Here is a 20,371-nt window from a genome sequence, read left to right as displayed (position 1 = left end):
TTCAATCAACTGTTTTCAATAAAAGACTTAGGATTTTAACTCCAGACAGGTGAATCCACCTTAACCTTGATACACCACATCCCCACAAACCCTCACAACCCCTATAAACCACCCCCAACAACCCCTAAGCGGGCTTACCCACCTAAACCTGGGTAGAGCGAGTTCAATCGACTGTTTTTTGAAAGAATTTAACATCTCAACTAAATATTTTCTGCCAATTTCTAAGCAGGCTAACCTATCTAATCCTACATTTAGCGTTACCCAGGAACAACGACGAGGACGTAGTAGGTTATTGTTCCCTTTGGGGTGCTAGATTAACGTGAGTCCCCTCGCCTCTCACGATCGGGGTGCTAGATTAACATGAGTCCCCTCGCCTCTCACGAATGATAGATTTCCGTGAATTCCCTAGCTTTTCACGTATTTCTTGCAATAATGAGGACCATTCTCGTCAGTGATAGAGAAAAAATGCTGTATGCACAGAGGATTAGTACACCAGGCGCATTTTATTATTGCAATAGTATTACATACTTTACAGTAAACGTCAACATTTTTAAAACAAAACTCAACAGGAGTTTGAACCTTTTCTGGTTTTTCTGTAATGTACCCACTTTTCCACCATGCATACTTAAACATATTTACAAATCGCGGTGATGAAAATTGGTTGTGGATTAACGATTGAATTCTAAGGATATTATTTCTTAAATGTAAGTTTATGTCATATATATTTAAAAGAACTAGATCTGAAAAGTGTTTTAAGAAGTTTTTCCATGGTCAGAATCCATACACGTCTAGTGGTTGTGAAAATCCTGTGGCTCCAGTTGGTATCGTATACATTTTTACTTTTTTAGCCCCTTTGTTAGAATTAGTGAATATTTTTTCTTTCTGTCCAGTCCATGAATCTAGGCACAGCGTATTTTCGTTTCCTGCAATACGTAAAAAAATATCTTCAAACCATTTGATAGTTAAATTTGATGTTGATTTTCCTGAATTTGAAGCATATGCAACAATATTTTCAGCTTTATATATTATTTTTTCTATCATTGGACCAAATTGGCCGTCTTTTTCTTGCAAAATTATTAGTAAAGGTGATTTTAAAGTACCATCGGCAGAAATGATTGGCTGTATTGTATAGCTATGAGTCAATGAATTCAGAGATTGAGCAAGACATTCAATTTTCAAAGTACCTGTAATAGCGAGTGTACGACCAGCGTGGGATTCAAGATTGAATCCTGACTGATCCGAATTATAAACGTTGCTTGGTCCTATTCGAGAAATTTCTAATTTGACTTGTTCAACTAACCTTGATGTTGTTTGTAATAATTCTGCTTTATTTGATATTTGCGCTTGAGTAACAAATTTATTTATTTTTCTCGAAACTATACCATTCTTTTTTTTTAAATTATGAATCCATTTAACCGAACCTGTAAATAATTTAGCGGATAATCCTATTTCTTCTCTAGCTTCCAAAGCCCATCTTTTCAAATCTATATCATGAATAGGAAGACATTGATCTGTTGCTCTTTGAAAATGTTGAAAAACCTTATTAGAAATAAACAGTAACTTCTCTTTTCTTTCGCCATTATTACTTATTTGTTGTTCCCATCTGTACAATTGTTTTAAATCTTTCACTTTCCTGTATTTGCTCTGAACACTGCCTAAACTTCTCCGCGCCTTGGTTAACGAACGCCAAAAGTTAACAGCATTCATTTTGTACTCTATATCAATATTTTCAGTAACTTCATTCTCTTCTTCAAATGTCTCATCAGATTCATCTTCCACTTCGTCATTTCCGATCATTAAAGCCTCATCAGCAATTACACTATTTTCATTTAAACATAAGGTATCATAAGTCTCTAAAAATACATCATTATCAATAGCATCTTTTATAATATCAACTATATTTGCTGTAAAAGTGGTTTCTTCATCAGTAATTTTTGACTCTATGTTGTACATTGGATGTTGAAAAGCAAAGTTTAATAGTTTCAAAATATTTTTTGGATTCATAGTAATCCTTATTAATAGCTAAAAACTTACTCAAAATTTTTTAAATAAATTAAAACAAGATAAGTTTCAATTGTATATACGATTAGTAAATTAAAAAAACAATAGGTGTAAATAATTTCATAAACGCTTACATATTATCACAAAATTAATGAATAGAATACAAATTTTTAAAAAAAATTTTAATATTTCCGTATATATTACATCGTTTAAAAGAAAAAAAATTATAGGGCACACTAAAGCAAAATATTATTTTAGACACTGTTAGTTTTCTATGTAATGCATCACTTTCATATTACTTACAAAGAATAATGTTACATACTACTGTGGGCAAAAAGTAAGGTGAATTTTCAATTTAAACTTCGCGGGCTTAACATTTCGGGCTAGTTCTTTTTTTCTTGAGTTGGTAGGACTGCGAATGACATTTGGGACAAATTTCATGTCAATGTCATCATCAGTAATATATTTACGCTTGGGTTTACCAAACGACCAAGAGTGCATGTTTCGATTTTTACAATGTCTGATTTAATTGAGCAAAGAAGTGCCATCAAATTTTGTTTGCGGAATGAAATTTCGGCTGCGGAAACGTTGAGGATGTTGCGGAAGGCCTTTGGTGATTCTACCATGTCGCAGAAAAATGTTTATAAGTGGTACAAAGACTTCAAAGAGGGTCGAGAACGTGTTGATGACTTGGAGCGCTCCGGACGACCATCGACGTCAACAGATGACCAACACGTCAATAAAGTGAAGGAATTAGTGCTCGAAAATCGTCGGTTGACTGTTAGAGACCTTACTGATATGATCGGAATATCAGAAGGATCTGTGAAAACAATTTTGAAAGTCCATTTGGGCCTACGAAAAGTCAAATCTCGTTTGGTACCGAAAACGCTCAATTTCTTGCAAAAAAGTCGCCGCGTTGATGTGTGTGAAACAATGTTTTTTGACTATCAGGACAAGCTCAAATGCATGATTACGGGAGATGAGACTTGGATTTATGCTTACGACCCTGAAACAACCGACCAATCAAGCGAATATCGTGCTAAAGGCGAGGCCAGACCGAAAAGAGCACGTCAAAGTCGTTCAAAAATCAAGGTCATGATGACAGTTTTCTTCGATTTTCGTGGTGTGGTGCACTATGAATTCCTTCCACCCGGCCAAACTGTTAATAAGGAATATTATTTGAGCGTTATGCGTCGTTTGCGTGAAGCAATTCGTCTAAAAAGACCAGAATTATGGGCCAACAACTCTTGGTTTTTGCATCACGATAATGCACCATCTCACACTGTACTCGTTCTTCGTGACCATTTCGCCAAAAATTCGACGCATATCGTTCCGCAACCACCGTATTCGCCTGATTTGGCTCCGTGTGACTTCTGGCTATTCCCAAAACTCAAGAGACCACTCCGGGGAACGCGTTTCGAGTCGATTGAGGAGATAAGAGCTGAATCGAAGAAGGCGCTGATGGCTATACCGGAAAGGGACTATTTGGCATGTTTCGAGGATTGGAAAAAACGTTGGCATAAGTGTATTTTATCGGGAGGGGATTACTTCGAAGGGGATGACATTGGTGTAGAAGAATAAATAAAGATTTTTCATTTTACAAACAAATTCACCTTACTTTTTGCCCACAGTAGTATTACTCCGACAACGAAATCTTAAGTTGTTCAAGAACGCTAATTATAATACTGATTTCTCTGCTGACAAAATTATGAAAAATATAAATTTCATAATAATTGGCAAATCATTAAATAATCTTTCTTTATGATTCAACGGTTACAAGGAAATCAAAAATATTTAGCCTTATATGACAACTCTTACAAACGAACTCAATATGTGAACAAAAATCTATTACGTCCTCGTCGTTGTCCTGGATAACACTAACAATAGCTTGAAAAAGATGGGTTTTGAGGATTGCATATAGCTTTGGGAGATAAAGTAATTATCAGATGATGGTGCAAGCAGATTAAGCTATTTAGAGCCAACGAACTCATTTTCTAATACAAAAATAATTGATTAAACTTACTCCACCTAGAGTTAAGTGGGTTAGCCTGCTTAGGGGTTCGTAGAGAGGGTTTATTACGGTTGTGAGGGTTTGTTGAGGTAAAGTATATCAGGGTTAAGATGGATTCGCCTATTTATGGTTAAGATCTTACATTCTTTCAAAAAACAGTCGATTGAACTCGCTCTACCCAGGGTTAGGTGGGGTAGCCTGCTTAGTGGTTCGTAAGGGTGGTTTATAAGGGGTTGTAAGGGCTTATGGGGATGAGGTATGTCAATGTTACGGTGGGTTAACCTCTCCATGGTTGAGATCTTAAGTTTTTTATAGAAAGCAGTCAATTAAACTCGCTCTACCGAGGGTAAGGTGGGTTATCCCGCATATGGGTTGGTAGGGGTGGTTTTTACCCCTAAAAAGTAGATTCCGCAAAAATAAAAAAACACGGGTTCAATATTTTTTAGTGTTCTAACGATGTGCTAAGTTTGGTTGAAATTGGTGAGTGGCACTTGGATAGTGTTACTTGTAAGATAAAAAGGTTGTCACTTAACAATTTTATCAGCGTATAGCTCTTTATTTCATCTTCTTTTGGTGTCTCAGTCTTCCATTTCCAAAAAATATTAATTTTTTTGTTATCTTGAACAACGTATGAAGTTCTAATATTATTTCGATATGCAGCAAAAGTGAGCTCAAACAAAGAAAGACTCTGAACTAGAAAAATAATAAGATTTTAGAGTTATACTAGTGACGATGTGATTGACGCTTTTATTATTCTAACTAGAAGTACAAGGAGCCAATTTGACAACGTTTTTTGGAAATTTATTGACAAGGTCATTTAAATCATCTTTTATGACATCATCAGAGAATGGTTTATTTTTTGAAAAGTACTTATGCAGCGCATTAGAATTTACTTTATGTCTACACCATTCACCACAATTATCATGTTTATCTAAAGCGTGTTTAGCAATATTTATTATGGCAAATTTCATAGCTTCAGATTTATTTTTGTTTTGCTTTATTGCGTTAGAAAAGCATTTAGAAAAGTAATTTCTCTGTGCTTGGCTCATTTTGAATTCGTACAAATCACTATGAAAGTCATTGAAATCTGTTACATTCTTGATCGTTCGGTCAGTTTCTCAGCGTAAAGTAGCTACAAAGCTTGAGTTTCATTAGTAATAACACAATTAATATTACTACGATAACATTTTTGTTTTATAAATTAACACCATAGTCATGTCTAATTTTATGCTTTTCGCACTATTGTAATTTTGTTGACAAAGTGATCAGACATAAGATGACCTAGTTTACACTTTGTAAATCTGTACGCTAATTAAAAATAATAATTATGATTTTTCCTGTACAAGGAACTGAGTAAATACAAATTTTTTGTGTAATTAATTTAGTTTCCATGATTACTTATTTTACCTGATCAACTATATGATCTACCATTATCTTTGGCTAGCTAGCCAGCATCTGTACCAGCGCTAATTTTAATAGCAATATCAACAAAATATATAATATAATATCAGATTAATTTCTTGTACTTGCAAATTTTGATCCTTCTGAATACTGAAAAATGTGCTGTTATAGATAGATTTAAAATATTTGAGAAGTTCTTTATTAATGCTGTGTTCAATTTTACTGGAAGCTATTCTTAACTCAATTATTAACTTTAGGTTATTAGTCACGAAGTTGTTAGTTACATGATTACTGAACACATGTTTAACTATTCACAAACATATCATTTAAAATATGTTTTACAGTCAACTTCTTTTCTATTTAACACTTTCAGTAAAATTCTCATTTGCTAACTCCGTAATAGCTGGGCCAACCTATCTCTCATTATATTTTACAAGCGAATTACACATAATTGATGCATTCAGAGTTCAAAATAATTTATTTAGCTCCTGCTCGCCTATACGGCTATTAACTATTCCTACAATTAAATATATCGCTGTTAAATTTTGCTATTTAGCAAATAATTTTATATTTAGTAAAAATTACGTACCTACTGCTACTTCCATATTTACATAAAAAAAACTTGGAATTTTTTCACTATGTTTGCATGTCAATACTTTCAAAATAATCTGACAGTTATCGCATTGAATCCTGAAAAACTAGCAAGTCTGCATTTTTTTCACTTGTAACATACCTTAATAATAAACAATCATCATAATTATTGCACCCCAGCTCAGATACTAATGTTTTAAATTCAATAAACTTAAGTCCTTCGAGGTTAGGATTTTTGACAAACTTCTGTAAATGAAAATATTTTAACTAACACGATATTGCTTCAAATCTCGGAACGAAGTTTTTTAAGATAATCAACAGTTAATAATTAGTCAGTTGACATTTAGTATTTCAAATCATTCAATGTAACGGGGTGGTTAACTAACAAAATGAGAAATTGATTAACGCACAAACTCCCACGATGCAGAGCTAACCGCCGCTCCGTTAAACACGTATAGTTATACGTGTATTCGCCTTTACGTTTGATACTTTCATTTCAATGTCTTCTTTCCAACCGAGTTGAACTCACCTTAAGTCACTTGACTTGTGACACTCGATCTATCTTAGGTGTGAGTGACCTAATGCTTAATCCGACTAATCCCCTAGGCGAAGTCGGATTAAAACTTAATCCTTTACAGATCTATTAAGCTATTAGAAAAATGAAATTACGTAACACGGCGAATAAAAATAATGATAATTAATAAAAAACTACAGTCTTTTACGGACCAAAAAACTAACGCACGCGAAATAGGATTTACAATTATTTTTAATAATTCGGTGAGAGAGAGAGAGAGAGAGAGAGAGAGAGAGAGAGAGAGAGAGAGAGAGAGAGAGAGAATTCGAACTTTTGCCGCGAAACTAACGCTTGGCGCGAATACAAAAAATAATGCTCGCGATTGAAAAAATACTTTCGAAAGTATTTTGTCGCCCAATAATAGGGAGGTGCACCTACCCTGCGGTGCAATTACGGTGATCAGCCGTAATTGTTTAGTCAGCCAAATTAACTGTTGATGCTCCTCGGGTAGGTCAGCTGGGCTGCTTCGCTCACAAATTTGCTGCTGCTTGCTGCTGCTGTAATGCTGCTGCTGTAATGCTGCTGCTGCTGCTTCCTCGCTACACTCGCGTACATGCAAAAACCAGAAAACTTTCTATTTTGCAAACAACGGCGAAAAACTGTGCAAAAGTAAATTTAGTGGTACTCTTCCAAAAGCAGCTGAGGCTTAACTAAATATTTAAACTCTCTCTCTCTCTCTCTCTCTCTCTCTCACCGTATTATTGTTAATAATTGTAGAGTTGCGGGCTAAAGTAACATCGCGAGTGTATGAATCGCGAACGGAACGATTAATCGAATCGACGGGTCAAAGAAGTTGGAGCATCGCTGGGCCAAGTGTATCGAACTAAAAGGAGACTATGTTGAAAAATAAAACGCCACTTTTCCAAAATTTTCGTTTTTCTTTTGTAGGCTAAGTACTTATCGGACCACCCTCGTAAATATATACTTTTAAACCATCTATGTAATCGTTATTTGAATAATCATTATTTGCATTTATAATTATGGCTTTATTTGCCTTTGGACGAGTTTCATTTGGCACTGGCATATGTCATTTCTTGAATTTGAACATTGTCTATTTTTCGTGTTTTGTATATTGCGTTCTTGAAAAGAAGTTAAATTTTTCATGTTGTCATTACCTCTGCTTGATATGTTTCTTGTAAGTTATTTAAAAGTACATTTGATTAATTGTTGTTCAATAGAGCTGTTCTATTTTCATGAGAAATTGGTGACGTTGATTGCATTTAAAACTCCGAAGCAGTTTAAATGTTTTATAATAAGAGAAGGAAAATTATTTCAAGTGTAAAACGCTAAAACGTATACTTTTACTTTCCACCATGCACAGTAACTTTGGAATTTTCTACACGTCTATACACTCATATATACTTTGGAGAACAATCGAAAAAAGTGTCTACTTACATCGGCTGCTTAAACCAAACTTATTTAGAATATATATTTTATGAATAAATTATTATTATTATTATTATTTTTATTTTTTGTACAAGGAGTTGCGGAATCCTTTTTTGCGGATTCCCCTTAGTCTTACTGACTAAGAGGGTATGTGGGACTCCTAAAAAACAGGCCTACCCACCAAACCGCCACCTCTTCGATGACCTTCCCCCAGCCAGGGACTATTTTTCTATTACTTCTGACTAGGGATTCTGTCTGTGTTCGTACGTTCGTGTCGTTCCTCCGTATCTCGTTACGTCGCATTACTCCGTCTGCTCCGTCATCTGTCAAGCAGTAGTTCGCGTTTTTACATCTCAGTATGGTTTCTGTATAGGTAGCGACTAAGCACCATCATTCGAGTTCATGCAGCATCACCTTTACAATGTTATCGGGGGTAATTCTACCGACTGTTGTCTCTAGTTCTCGTCTGAATCGTGTCCAGCGGTCACACGCGAAAAACGCGCGTTCCACGTCGTCTCGTTCGTGTCCACAGTACTTACAGTGTTCATACTTTGTTCATATTGTGAAGGTACCGTCGGAAGTATCCGTGATCCGTCAAGGGCTGGGTGACGTAAATTTCCTTCCGAGCCACAGCCTCAAGTCCTGTATCAGTTGTCTCGTCCAGTTACCACCTCGTTCTTCTGTCCATCGATCTTGCCACATGCCAATTGTCCTGTCACGCTCAACGATTGCCGCATTCTTTCGTTCTATGTCCGCGCTGCTCCCATAGATCCTTTTGCGTTCCGAGGCAAGAAGATCCACGGGTATTACGCTCGCCACCACCAGGACAGCCTGCGCAGAGACTGTTCGGTAGGAGCAAGCGACTCGCAGAGCGCCCTGTCTCTGTACCATCGTCATTGTCTTACAGTACTTCTTTGTCTTCAAGGAATCTGCCCATATTTCCGCGCCGTATAAGAGGATCGAGTGAGCTGTCGCCATTAGCAGTCGCCGCTTTCCTGGTCTCGGTCCCGTCGTGTTTGCCATCAGGCGGCTCAAGGATGTTATCCTCTCTGCCGCTTTTTGGGCTGTCTTCTGTATGTGAGGCCAGAAGGTCATCTTCGTATCGAGGGTTACCCCAAGGTACTTGACTTCCCCTTTGGTCTCCGTTTCGTATGTACCCACTCTCATGGGTAGTATCGTCTGTATGCGTCTTCTCGTGAGAAGCATAAGTTCCATCTTTTCTGTTGCGAGTTGCAGTCCGTGTTCTGTCATCCATCGTCCAACTCGTCTCATGGTCTGGTTCAACGTCAGCTGCGCCAGCTCGGGAGATCTCTCCGTGATCACCGCCGCCACGTCATCAGCGTAGGTGACGAGGGTCACTCCGAGTGGCATCCCAAGCCGAAGCAGACTATCGTATAGACCATTCCAAAAGTCGGGTCCCAGTATCGACCCCTGAGCCACCCCAGCGGTGACCTGTCTCGTTACCTGTCCTTCGATCGTCTCGTACGTTATTCGTCTGTTTCTCAGATAATCCTCCACAACCCGAACCAGGTACGGTGGAATCCGAAAGTTGCTTTTCAGCGCCTCCAAGATATCCACCCACCTGGCCGAGTTAAAAGCATTTCTGATGTCGAGCGTCGCTAGCAGCACAATGGGTCGCGCTGCATGGCAGTGTCTGTTTAGTTCCAGGAAAGAATCAATCTTCTTTTGGATCGCTCCAATCGTCGACCGACCCTTCCTGAAGCCGAATTGCAAATCTGAGAGACCCCCTCCGGCCTGTATCGCGTCCGTCAGTCTCGGTCTGAGTAATTGTTCAAAGAGTTTACCAGTAGTGTCAAGTAAACTCAACGGCCGGTAGGCCGAAGGAGTGCCAGGGTCGCCCCTACCTTTTGGAATAAGAACGAGCCTCGCCTCCTTCCACCGATCGCTGAACGTTCCTGTCGTCAAGCACGTATTGTACAGGTCGAGAAGTATCTCCGGCCGTAGACGAGCCACGAGCCGGAGGATCTCGGATGGTACTCCGTCCGGTCCCGGTGCCTTACCCGTCTTCATCGCATTCGTTGCTCTGATGAGCTCCTCAGCGGTAAAAGCGGGGGGCATTTGTGCGTCCACGTCATCCATCACGTTTGTCCTAATCGGGTGCGTCGGAAACAATCCGTCAACAATCCGTCCTGCTATTTCGGCATTTTTAAGTTCCGGTGAGACTCGGGCCCCTAGTTTCCTGGTCACAATCTTGTAGCCGGTTCCCCAGGGATCCTCGTTCACCTCCTCGCAGAGCTTCCTCCAGCATCGCGTCTTGCTGTCCCGTATTGCTTTCGTCAGCGTCTTCCGTGCTGTTTTGTATATGGCCTGAAGGTTTTCCCTTTCGGGTCCACCTCCAGCCCTCGTCGCACGTCGCCGATTTGCCAGGCATATCTTGCGTAGCTCGGCTATTTCGTCCGTCCACCAGTATTGTGGTCGTCTTTTTTGTATCTGTCGTCGTTTCGTCATTGTGCTGGTGCACAAGTTGTTTATTAATTTCGCCGTCTCGTCTGTCAGTCTTTCCGTTCTTCGCCGGCCCGTTAGCTCAGGAGGAATCTTCGACCCCGGGGCTGATGCCGCCATCAACTCCTCCGAAAATTTTTGTCGGTCAAGTTTGTTAAGGTTCCACCGCGGGGGTTGGTGGATTCTCGTTTGTCTCGTTTCTGTCCGTCCCGCCACTTCGAAGACGATGTATTGATGGTCGCTGGCTGTATAGTCCTCGACCACCCGCCACCCCCTCAGCCGTGACAGGATTCTGTCCGACGTCATCGTCACGTCAGGGATGGAGTCTCCAATCCCTGGTCGTCTGTACGTCGGCGTGTGTCCCGTATTTACTACTGCTAGGTCCAACCTTGCGGCCATTTCCAGCAGCAGTCGTCCACGTCGGTTCGTTTCGTTCATTCCCCACTCGATCGCCCTCGCATTAAGATCCTCCGCAACGATGACATCTCCGGGCAGGTCCCTGATCCCGTCCTCCAACAGCGTCGCCTTCCTTTCGAACTCCGCCGCGATGCAGTTGGGTGTCAAGTAGACGCTGACATAAGAGACAGCGCCGACTGTAGCCCAGACGTAGTCGTCCCCGACTCCGCGGTTGGAGACTCTAAATTGAGCGGCGCCCCTTACCCAGATAGCAGTGGTCTCTGTCCTGTTTGTAATGTATGTCTGGGACATCCTTTTCCTCTATGGTTCACACAGGATCAGAATATCCGCGTCATGTTCGTCGGCTATCTGCGGTAGGAGCATGTCTGCAGTCCTACTTCTATTCAAGTTTCCTTGTACTACTCTGTCCGTCTTCCGGCACGCCTCCTGCACTCCTCCAGCGCGGCCCGGAACACGGCACACCTGCCGTTTCCGGCGAGGTGGGCGACGTCTTCATGCCCGGCCTCGGAGCACAGTGGGCAGACCGGTTCTCCTTTGCATTCCATCGCGTAATGTCCGGATGCGCCGCATTTGCGGCAGCATTTTGTCCTGTCCTTGCCCGTACATTCGGCCTTCACGTGGCCGAAGCCCAGGCACCTGTAACATTTCGTCACCATCAGTCTTTTTCGGACGCGGCAGTGCACCCAGCCAATTCCGATCCGACCGCGCCGCAGCAGCGCCTCGGCTTCTCGCGATTCCATTTCGCAGACCGCCATATACTGCTCAGCGCGGTTAGGACCGAAAATGTGGACCCGAAAGTCTGTGTCTCGCCCAGACTCTCGTCTGAGCGCGTCCGTCACGTCTTCCGGAGTCGCAACGCAGTCCAGATCCATGATCTCCAATTGTACCTTGGAAGTCATAGCCCTGACACTGCCCGCTTCCCCGATGGCCTCCTGGATCTGTCGCTCAAACACGTCGCGTCCGTCTGGTTTGTCTGCGTCTACCTGCAGCTTCAATAGGCACAGACCGTTCTTAGTCTTCCTCAGGGTCGTCACCTGTACGTGACTCTCCTTCGGATCGATCGTTGTCCGGATTTTTCGGACGATATCGGAGTACGACGCGTGTGTCCCCGGTTTAACGAGGACAGCGAGTCCCCTTTTCTGGTGGGCCGGTCTGTCCTTGTCAGGTCGATTCCTTGCGTCCGTTTTCTTTTTTGTTTTTTTCCGTGTAACGGTCTGCCAGTCTTTGGTCGAATCTGTCGTCGGTGGCCTCTTTTGTGAGAGCTCCGGCGTGGTTCCGGTCAGCGAACGTTTCCGTTTCATCTGTGGCGTCTCTGCGTTGTTGTTCGTCGTCGTGCTTGTCTTGTTGCTGTCTCGTCGGTGTCCTTCCGGAGCTGTGTCCATCCGCTTGTGCAGCGCAATGTCCACAGTCTCGAGAATTGTCTTGATTCCAGTCTTCACTGTCATATTCATGTTTTTTTGTATGTTTGCTGCTTCGGCCATTTTTGTCGCCGTCTCTTGTATTAGCCTTAGCAGTTCAGTCATGTCTCGTGTTTTGTTTATCGTGGGTGTTCGTCCTGACGTCTGTTCTTGGTTGTCTGTGGCGGAGGCGTAACTCACCCCGTTGCCGCCACTTGATACACTGTCTGTCCTCTGTCGTTCTGGTATGTTCAGTGTATTTTTGTTCGTATCGTTTCGTTTGGTCCTCCTCTTCGCCATGCACAAGGTGCGGCCCTCAAAATCCTTGCCGCTGCCCGTGGCCACCGGGGCTTTCACCCGATCGGTACCCGGGGTGGATTCTCCCTGAGAAGGGATTACCACTTGAGGTAAATCAATGTTTTCTTTGTGCATTTTCCATAGTTTTCTGTCCCGTTATGCTAGAGGTCCCTCGTGGTCGCGACTCCACGAACCGCGCTGGGACAACGCACGGCCCCTGAGGTCCCCCCCTGTGTGTTTACCCTGTGTGTTCAGTGTTCCCCCCTGTGATGTGTGCGTGTATGTAAGTGCCCATGGGCAAAACCGGGCTTCGTTCACGGGGAGAGCCCGTTTAGAGAGATCCCCTTCACTCGCTTTCGGGCGGCTCCGTTTATAGGAGTCCCCTACCATTCGCTTTTCGGTAAGGCCCGTTTATAGGGTCGCCGAGCATTCACTTCCCCGGTTAGCCAGAAGGCGTGTGTGTGTGAGTGTTTGCGTAGTGTGTGAGTGTGTATGTGTATAAGTGATTAATGGTTGGACACATCGGCAGAATACCATTATCTTTTGCGTCATTTGTGAGCCATATCTTCCTCTTGGCCGTATCCGTTATGGCGTTGCTGCTCAGAGCATTGACGCGACGGACATCGTTTCCACCGGGCACGTCGTGGACGTTGGAAGCTAGCATTTGCCCAGTGAGGTGTTACCACTCACTAGACCAGCCCGGCATTATTATTATTATTATTATTATTATTATTATTATTATTACTATTATTATTATTATTATTATTATTAACATTTTTACTATAAGAGCTATGTTGATGTAAAACGCTGCAGAGATACACTAAATACCTGTAGGTATTAATCTTACTTCCTTGTAGTCATGAGTATGTAGACCTATCGCCCGCATCATTTTTGGAAGAGATTTCTACATGCATCATGATTGAACCAACAGTTTAAAGTAGAATCCGATCCTCAGCTCTTACCGACTGCGTCACCGCGTCGTTGCCCGAAGCCGATAATCTTTTAGGTAAAAAATTGAATAATCTAATTTTATATTTTCTTTCTAAATTTGTTTCTATTTAATGTCATTTAATGTGCTCGTTATCTGGTATAGTACTAGCGTCAAGAATTTTTTTTGGTTTTATGTTATACTTTTCGATAAATTCATTATTTGTTGACTCAATTTTTTAGTCATTTCTGTTTCGGTGAGGTTAAGGAGGTGATAATAATCACACACGTATACTCAATTTTGGATAATTGATAGGGTATTTATTTGATTTCACAATAACAATCAGCAATCAATTTTCAATCTATAATAATGATATGAAATTTGACTTAGATATAGCATAAATTTAGTGTAATATAAAGTCCAAGTAATACAAATACAATAGGAACCAATTAACATAATATATGGTAAATTCAAAGTAATATAAATTCAATGTTAAGTACAAAATATCAATGACCGTTCAAGCATTTGCATGAACTAGTCACCTCCCGCGGGTTGTGAGTTGAATGCAGAAAAATCTAGATGTCATCAAAAGCCTTGATTTTTCGGTCTACTAAATTTATGCTGAGTCGTTATCATACCAAAAAAAAAAAAACAGAACGAAATAAGTTAAATTATATAATTTGGTTTATTACAATTTCGCATAATTCTTGTTAGGACATAATAAAACTCGTATTGACGTTATATTGAATAAAAGAACTGAGCAAGAAATCGAAGCGGAAACATTATAGAAAAGTAGCCCACGATTGACAATGACAGTTAAACTCCTTAAATGTAACTTTTGATAATTAAAAATTTCAAAAATTGATGACTCCCGGATTATTTGAAATTAAATTTGTACAGCGTTTTAAAGTGACTAGTTATTACTATGAGCGCTGGGCCCGCTGAACATTTCTCCAATTGTACAAAGTTTATAAATAACTTTAACTTTTCATGCCAAATTATAATGTTACATTGAAAAAAAAATCACATGCTATAACCTCTATCTTCCACTTACTAATTATAATACAGGTCGACAAAATTTTTAAATGGACAAAAACCTAAAAACGCGATAGTATATTTCAGTAGATTTTCGAAGCGTTGAATCCAAATCTGGCTTTAGAAATGATTCATTACCTAAGATTATTGAGACATCATAATCTAAATTTGCGAACATCACGATATTTCGCTATATTCGAGATTATGTAACACCGTAATTAACTTTTTTTTTTTTTTTCAAAAACAAGTAGTCATAATAAAGCAGCACTCTTGCCCATTAAAATACATTTTTTTGGATTACAATTATCTTTTTTTTCATTAAGATATCATGATTTTAGTTAAGTATTTTAGCAGTTTTACAACAACATTAAAATCATAGGTTACAGAGGTCAGAGGCTAAGGCAATTGGTAAATTGTTGAACCCCGAATGCCTTAATCTCCGATCTCTATAACATGCGAAGCCCCCCAATTTCTTGAACCCAGCCCCCGACCCCTGTAATATGTGACGATGTCATTCCAGACACTTGAACCTAATTAATTTAAATTTTTGACTCCTGTAATCTGTGATTTTAATTTTAGCAAAATTGCTAAAATATTAATATCAATTCATGATATCTCAATGAAAAAAAGGTATCTTTAATCCAAAAAAAATAGGTTTACAGGGCAAGAATGCTGCTTTACGATGACTTTACTGGTTTTTGGGAACAAAATTGTATTCACAATGTTATAAAACCTCGAACATAGCAAATAATCGTGATTTTGACACTTTTTAGTAAGGATCTCTCGTGAATCTTAGGTGATGATCAATTCTAAAATCAGATTTGGATTCACTACTTTTTTCAATTATAGGTCTGTGTAATCAATAGAGGCTTCACTTCTCATCAATTTCGTTTTTAATTAGGATTTTTATAGAAATAAATGCACTAAATCATTAGAAAAAATTTAAAACATTTTTGTTTTTTGATCAGAATGCAATTATTGTAATCTGTCGAAGGAATAGGCATATTTCTTATTACAGTAATGCACACACCTAAATATCAATTGGTAACATAAGTCACCATTTCTGTGGAACAATACTCTATCAAGAAATACATCTCATCATACAAATACATAACCTAAAATTGGATTGTAAATGTCTTCTCTACTATAAAAACAATGTCATTTCATCTGAAAATTTGTATTAATAAGAAGTAAACTAGTAAGTTGAAGCGAACTATTGTCTGAAACATACACGCGCAAATACATACAATAACCTAATAACCTAAATATTTAGTTGATTGGTTATCGGTTATCAGGTTATCCAGTTGGATTTCAGGTGGTTACTTGATTTTGAAAAATAATTTTCTCAAAATAGCGTGATATTAATTTTATTTTAAGCAAAATATTAATTTTAGTGAACATTGGCCCACGGAAGGAATTTTACACCAAAACGACTGAAAATTTCCACTGTGCGCCGTCTTGAAGTACTTTGCAAGTGCTTATTGAAAAATAACCCATTCCTATTAGTACAGCTCTTACACTTACATCCTTAAGAAAGTATTATCTTTGTTAGAATAGTTGATATTGCTGGTTATTTGAAAAATAACTCATGCTTATGGCTATAGCTCTTTTCAAAGCAAAGTCCTTAAGTCTATATTACTTGCTACTCTTTGAGATTCACGTATCGCTGTCAAAAATTATTAATAGTATTAATTTCTTAATTGAATGGTTAGTATTTTGATTTAATATAAAAACAGTATGCGACTTTTACGAACGATTCAATGCATTTTTGTAAGATAATTTTTGTATTGTAACGGGGTTAATACCGTTTATTCAATTTAATGCGCACGATCGTATCGAAGAGCGCGCGTGATTACCTATACGTTCAAACACGAAAATCGGAGAGCAGGAGGGAACGGGTATCAGTCAATCAACTATCTGCTATTGAAATAAATACGATAAAATTCTAATCAATATCACATGCGAGATCGTTTATTTCCTCTAAACTGTACACTGTATTCGGCCCGCGTGTTTATGTTTACAAGACGCTCGCGCGACAATAACATGCGGAGTCAGATCGCTCGCCGCTCTTTGTTTGCCGAGATAATACATGCTCGTTTTCTAGCGAGTATGAGAGATTAGTTATTTAGCAATTCTGTCGCGATCGCGAAATTAAGCTGACCAGCTTACCTTATTAATTCTCGCACAGGAAACAAGTGATACGAAGAAGGAGGCTCTTGCAGCACACACTAGTCTTTCGGCGAACGTTTGTATGCGAGTGATGCTGCCTCTCGCTCACGGTTTCGCCCTCGATGGCGAAACTCTCCACTCACGCACGCTTACACGCACACTCGTAGTGCTCAGTATCAGGCACGGCTCCTGCAGGCTTGGATCAGCTCGTCTCGGCACTCGGAAAACTCGGGAAAATCTTCAAGATATTCGCTGCACGGCTCGGCGATCGAATTCTAATCCTCGACTGGTTCGTTTTTGTACGCGCGCGTTCCGTGACGTCTCGTATCGAATTCCCTCAATACATTTCGCCCCAACCGGCAGGTGCTGCCCTCGCCGGCAGCCACATGGTTAGACTGATAGCGCTAATACGACGTTTACCGTCACAGTATTTATCAAATCAAAATTGCACAGTTATTAATGAATTTTGCTATCCTTGTGAATTATACAGTTTTTTTATAATTTTTTTCGGATCGATTGCTGTCGACTTTCTGCTGAGTTCCTTCATTCTACTGTATTTTAGTTCAAGCATCTATCAAAGTGAAGTAGCAAACTCGTTGAACGTGTAACAAAACTCGTTCCTTTGTTACCAATTCTTTGCGGGGTAAGTGAGGCACTTTCGCTCAAGGCAATTGAGGGAGAAGAACGAGGAAAGGTTGATAAATGAATTATAGAAAGATAGAAGTTAAATCTCACTTACAACCTATTATTATTAATAATTATTCACACTAAACATACGCGCGCATAACATAATCTAAATTACCGACCAACAAACTACAAATAGAACAATAAACTACTTAAGATAGTCACAAATAACACTTCGCATTCCATCCTAATACCTAATCGCGTACTTAACCTATTACAAACTTACTTAAAAACTACGCGAACTAATACCGGGTAAAGTGCCCGGCACGTGGGCGCCTGGACAATTCACCGGTCGCAACTTACATCACTATAAATTAAACTTATCGCGAACCTTCAGATAGCCGGCACGTGAGTGCCAGGCTATCTCTTTCAACGCGCACCGGCCGTCACATCAACAGAGAGAGAGAGAGAGAGTGTAGAGAGAAAGAAGAAAAGGGAGGCTTGACCTTTTATCTCCTGTTCCTCGCAACGTCGAGAATCCTGAGCGATACGCTGCCGCAAGAAGTACCGGGCGTCGTCGCTGGTCAGATCGCTGGTAGCTGCTGGCTGCTATCGCTGATCCAGGTATCCGCAGGCGACGTTGACTTTCCTAGCAGGTGGGTCGGCTGCAGTCGCGGACAAAGCCGTTGCCGGTAGGGTTAATCTTCCAGCTATCCCAAACTGCACTCTCTGTACGACTACTACACTCTAGCTGGACTGGGCTTCGACTCTCTCTCTAATAGGACTGGGCTTCGACTCCTCTCACGCACTTATTCTTGCGCTCGTCTTGCAGCCGCTCAGCGGCGCTCGCTCCTCTCCCTACCTTGACCTATTAGTTAGGCGGCACGCGACGCACCGCTTATCGGTCACGCGTTGCGCGCCTGCCTATCCCTGCATGGGCCTAGTACTCTTTCTCTCTCTCTCTCTTTTTCTCACTCTCTCTCCGCGCTCCTCAACTTTTCTTGCGCTCAACTGCGCTGGCCCGTCCTTGGCGCTGAAACAAAAAGACCAAGTGTTAGGCGCATACTTTAATGCGCCTAACGTTGGCCAACACGCCTTGCCGAGTGGAGGAGGGAGAACGCAGACGAGAGACCGGCACACGGCCTGCTCTCGTCACAAACGTGTTTTCCTTCTCAAGTTATAGGATTTCTTATATTTTCATTCCCTAGGATTAGTGTATAAATCTGTGTGTATGCGTCTGTACATATATGCGAGAGTTGAGCATGTCAAGGCGAAAAGTCTGCATGCATTTATGAAACTTGGTAGTGTAGTATTTGCACGAATGTGTATGTGTTTAAATTCCTTTTCTTATGTCATTAAAGAAACGTTATCCAAACGTCAAATGATCGACGAAAGATTTTATCTAAAAAATAATGGATTGCAGGTAACGGAACAGCGAGAAACGCTACGGCGAGAACCGAAACGGAGATCGGAATGTCGACAACAAATTAGAGGCAATAGAGCAATGGCTCGTGATTATTCTATTACACAATTCGCTCAAATCGATGATGATAATGTCTCAGTTCTGCAACAAGTAACACGAGGTGGCGGCGGTTTGACGCTTGCTTCACAATGGAAGTCACAATTCGACGATTCGGAAGAAACAGATAATGAATGGAAGGCTGAACACCTTCAGAGTCCTGAACATAAAGGAAACCACGCATCTTCGTCAATGCCTGAGGTAATTTTACTAGATTATGCGTAAGGTGAAGACCATTTAATAATATTGAAATAATGGTACTATGATAATTTTTCACTAGATTAAGAATATAGCTAAAGTTCTTAACAACTCGACTAGTCAAAATTATTATTTTGAAAACGTAACAAGAAGTTGAATCAAATACTTTTCTTATATAACCTTAATAACATTTTACAAAGATATACATTTTGAATTTCATTTATATTTTGGGGTAAGATATTTCAATAAAATTCTTTTATACTCTATAACTTTTATCTTAGATTTTAAAACGAAATATTTCATTTCTTCAATAAACAAAGAATATTATATCTTTCAAAAATACTTCTACTCTACAATTATAAAGTAAATTGGAATGAAAATATTTTATTATTTTATTCTACTATTACAATTGCGTGAAACATTGTAGTAATTTTATCATACAAAAATATTTTTAGCCTTTTTCAAAGAAACTAACTAATTTAATTAGTCAAATTTTTAGATGATCGAGTGAAATATGATTAAAAAATCGATAAAGAAACATAAGTACCTAACTTTGCGAACGTATATCTTTACGGAAAAAAAATCGTATGAAAATAGGATTTACAAAGCGTTGAAGCTTGAAATGTCTTGTGTATTGATTGTATCAGCGGTTCTTATAAATCAATGAGCTAAGCTAAATTGATAATCAGAGGGGAAAAAATATGGACTTTCGAGCTTTTTCAAACACCGGTAACTTTGCACAGCAGCCATTATGTTGACAAAGCTTGAAACTTCGAGAAAATATTTAGTTTATAGTTAAAAGTCTCCATGAAGCAACAGCGATGGAATTAAAAAAATATTACTTAGTTTATATAACATAGTAAAATATAAAGTTTTGAACTTTATGAAATAATCACAATGTTGTTCTTCGAGGTTGAGCAAGACTTTTACTAGACATGCGCGAATCTACTCTTCTATTTTAATAAAAATTACAAAGGTCGACAAAATATGACCAAAGTCTAGAACCAGAGATCAGACCTAGTGTACCTAAAGTATTTTAGTTCACTGAAACTGAATCCAAGCTCAGAATTTAGCCTATAGGTCAGAGTTCCAAGATATTCTAATCTAAAAGGCTCAAAAACACGTTTTTTTGCAATATTTGAACCTCTCTAACTTAGTGAAAAAATATTTTCTTTTAAATGGACAAGGGCATCTTAAAGCTCTATATTTTTACTTCAAAATCCACTAGTCGTTTATGTAAATACCATTTTTTCTTCCACATCCACGGCGGATTGAAAAGTGAAAATTTCCATTTTCGTGAATGTAACTTTCAGCGTTGTAACGGTCCTATCTATGAGCTATTTTCTCATTTCACTGAATT

General features: G+C 39.7%; 1 protein-coding gene across 14 annotated transcripts in view; it reads left to right on the top strand.

Moving 5' to 3' along the window:
- LOC131669622 (tau-tubulin kinase homolog Asator) overlaps positions 1-20,371 on the top strand; it is a 481,900-nt gene that overhangs the window by 219,923 nt on the left and 241,606 nt on the right. For all 14 annotated transcript variants that reach the window (XM_058944724.1, XM_058944645.1, XM_058944629.1 and 11 more), the window contains one exon: positions 18,718-19,014. In XM_058944724.1, coding sequence (XP_058800707.1) covers positions 18,718-19,014 — 297 coding nt within the window. The remainder of the gene's footprint in view (positions 1-18,717; positions 19,015-20,371) is intronic.

This window comes from Phymastichus coffea, unplaced genomic scaffold (genome assembly GCF_024137745.1).
Source record: "Phymastichus coffea isolate CEN01 unplaced genomic scaffold, Cenicafe_Pcof_1.1 PCOF00008, whole genome shotgun sequence".
In the NCBI taxonomy this organism is placed as follows: Eukaryota; Metazoa; Arthropoda; class Insecta; order Hymenoptera; family Eulophidae; genus Phymastichus; species Phymastichus coffea.
The sequence above is the reverse complement of the archived record's forward strand: the minus strand, read 5'-3'. Positions and strand labels throughout refer to the sequence as shown.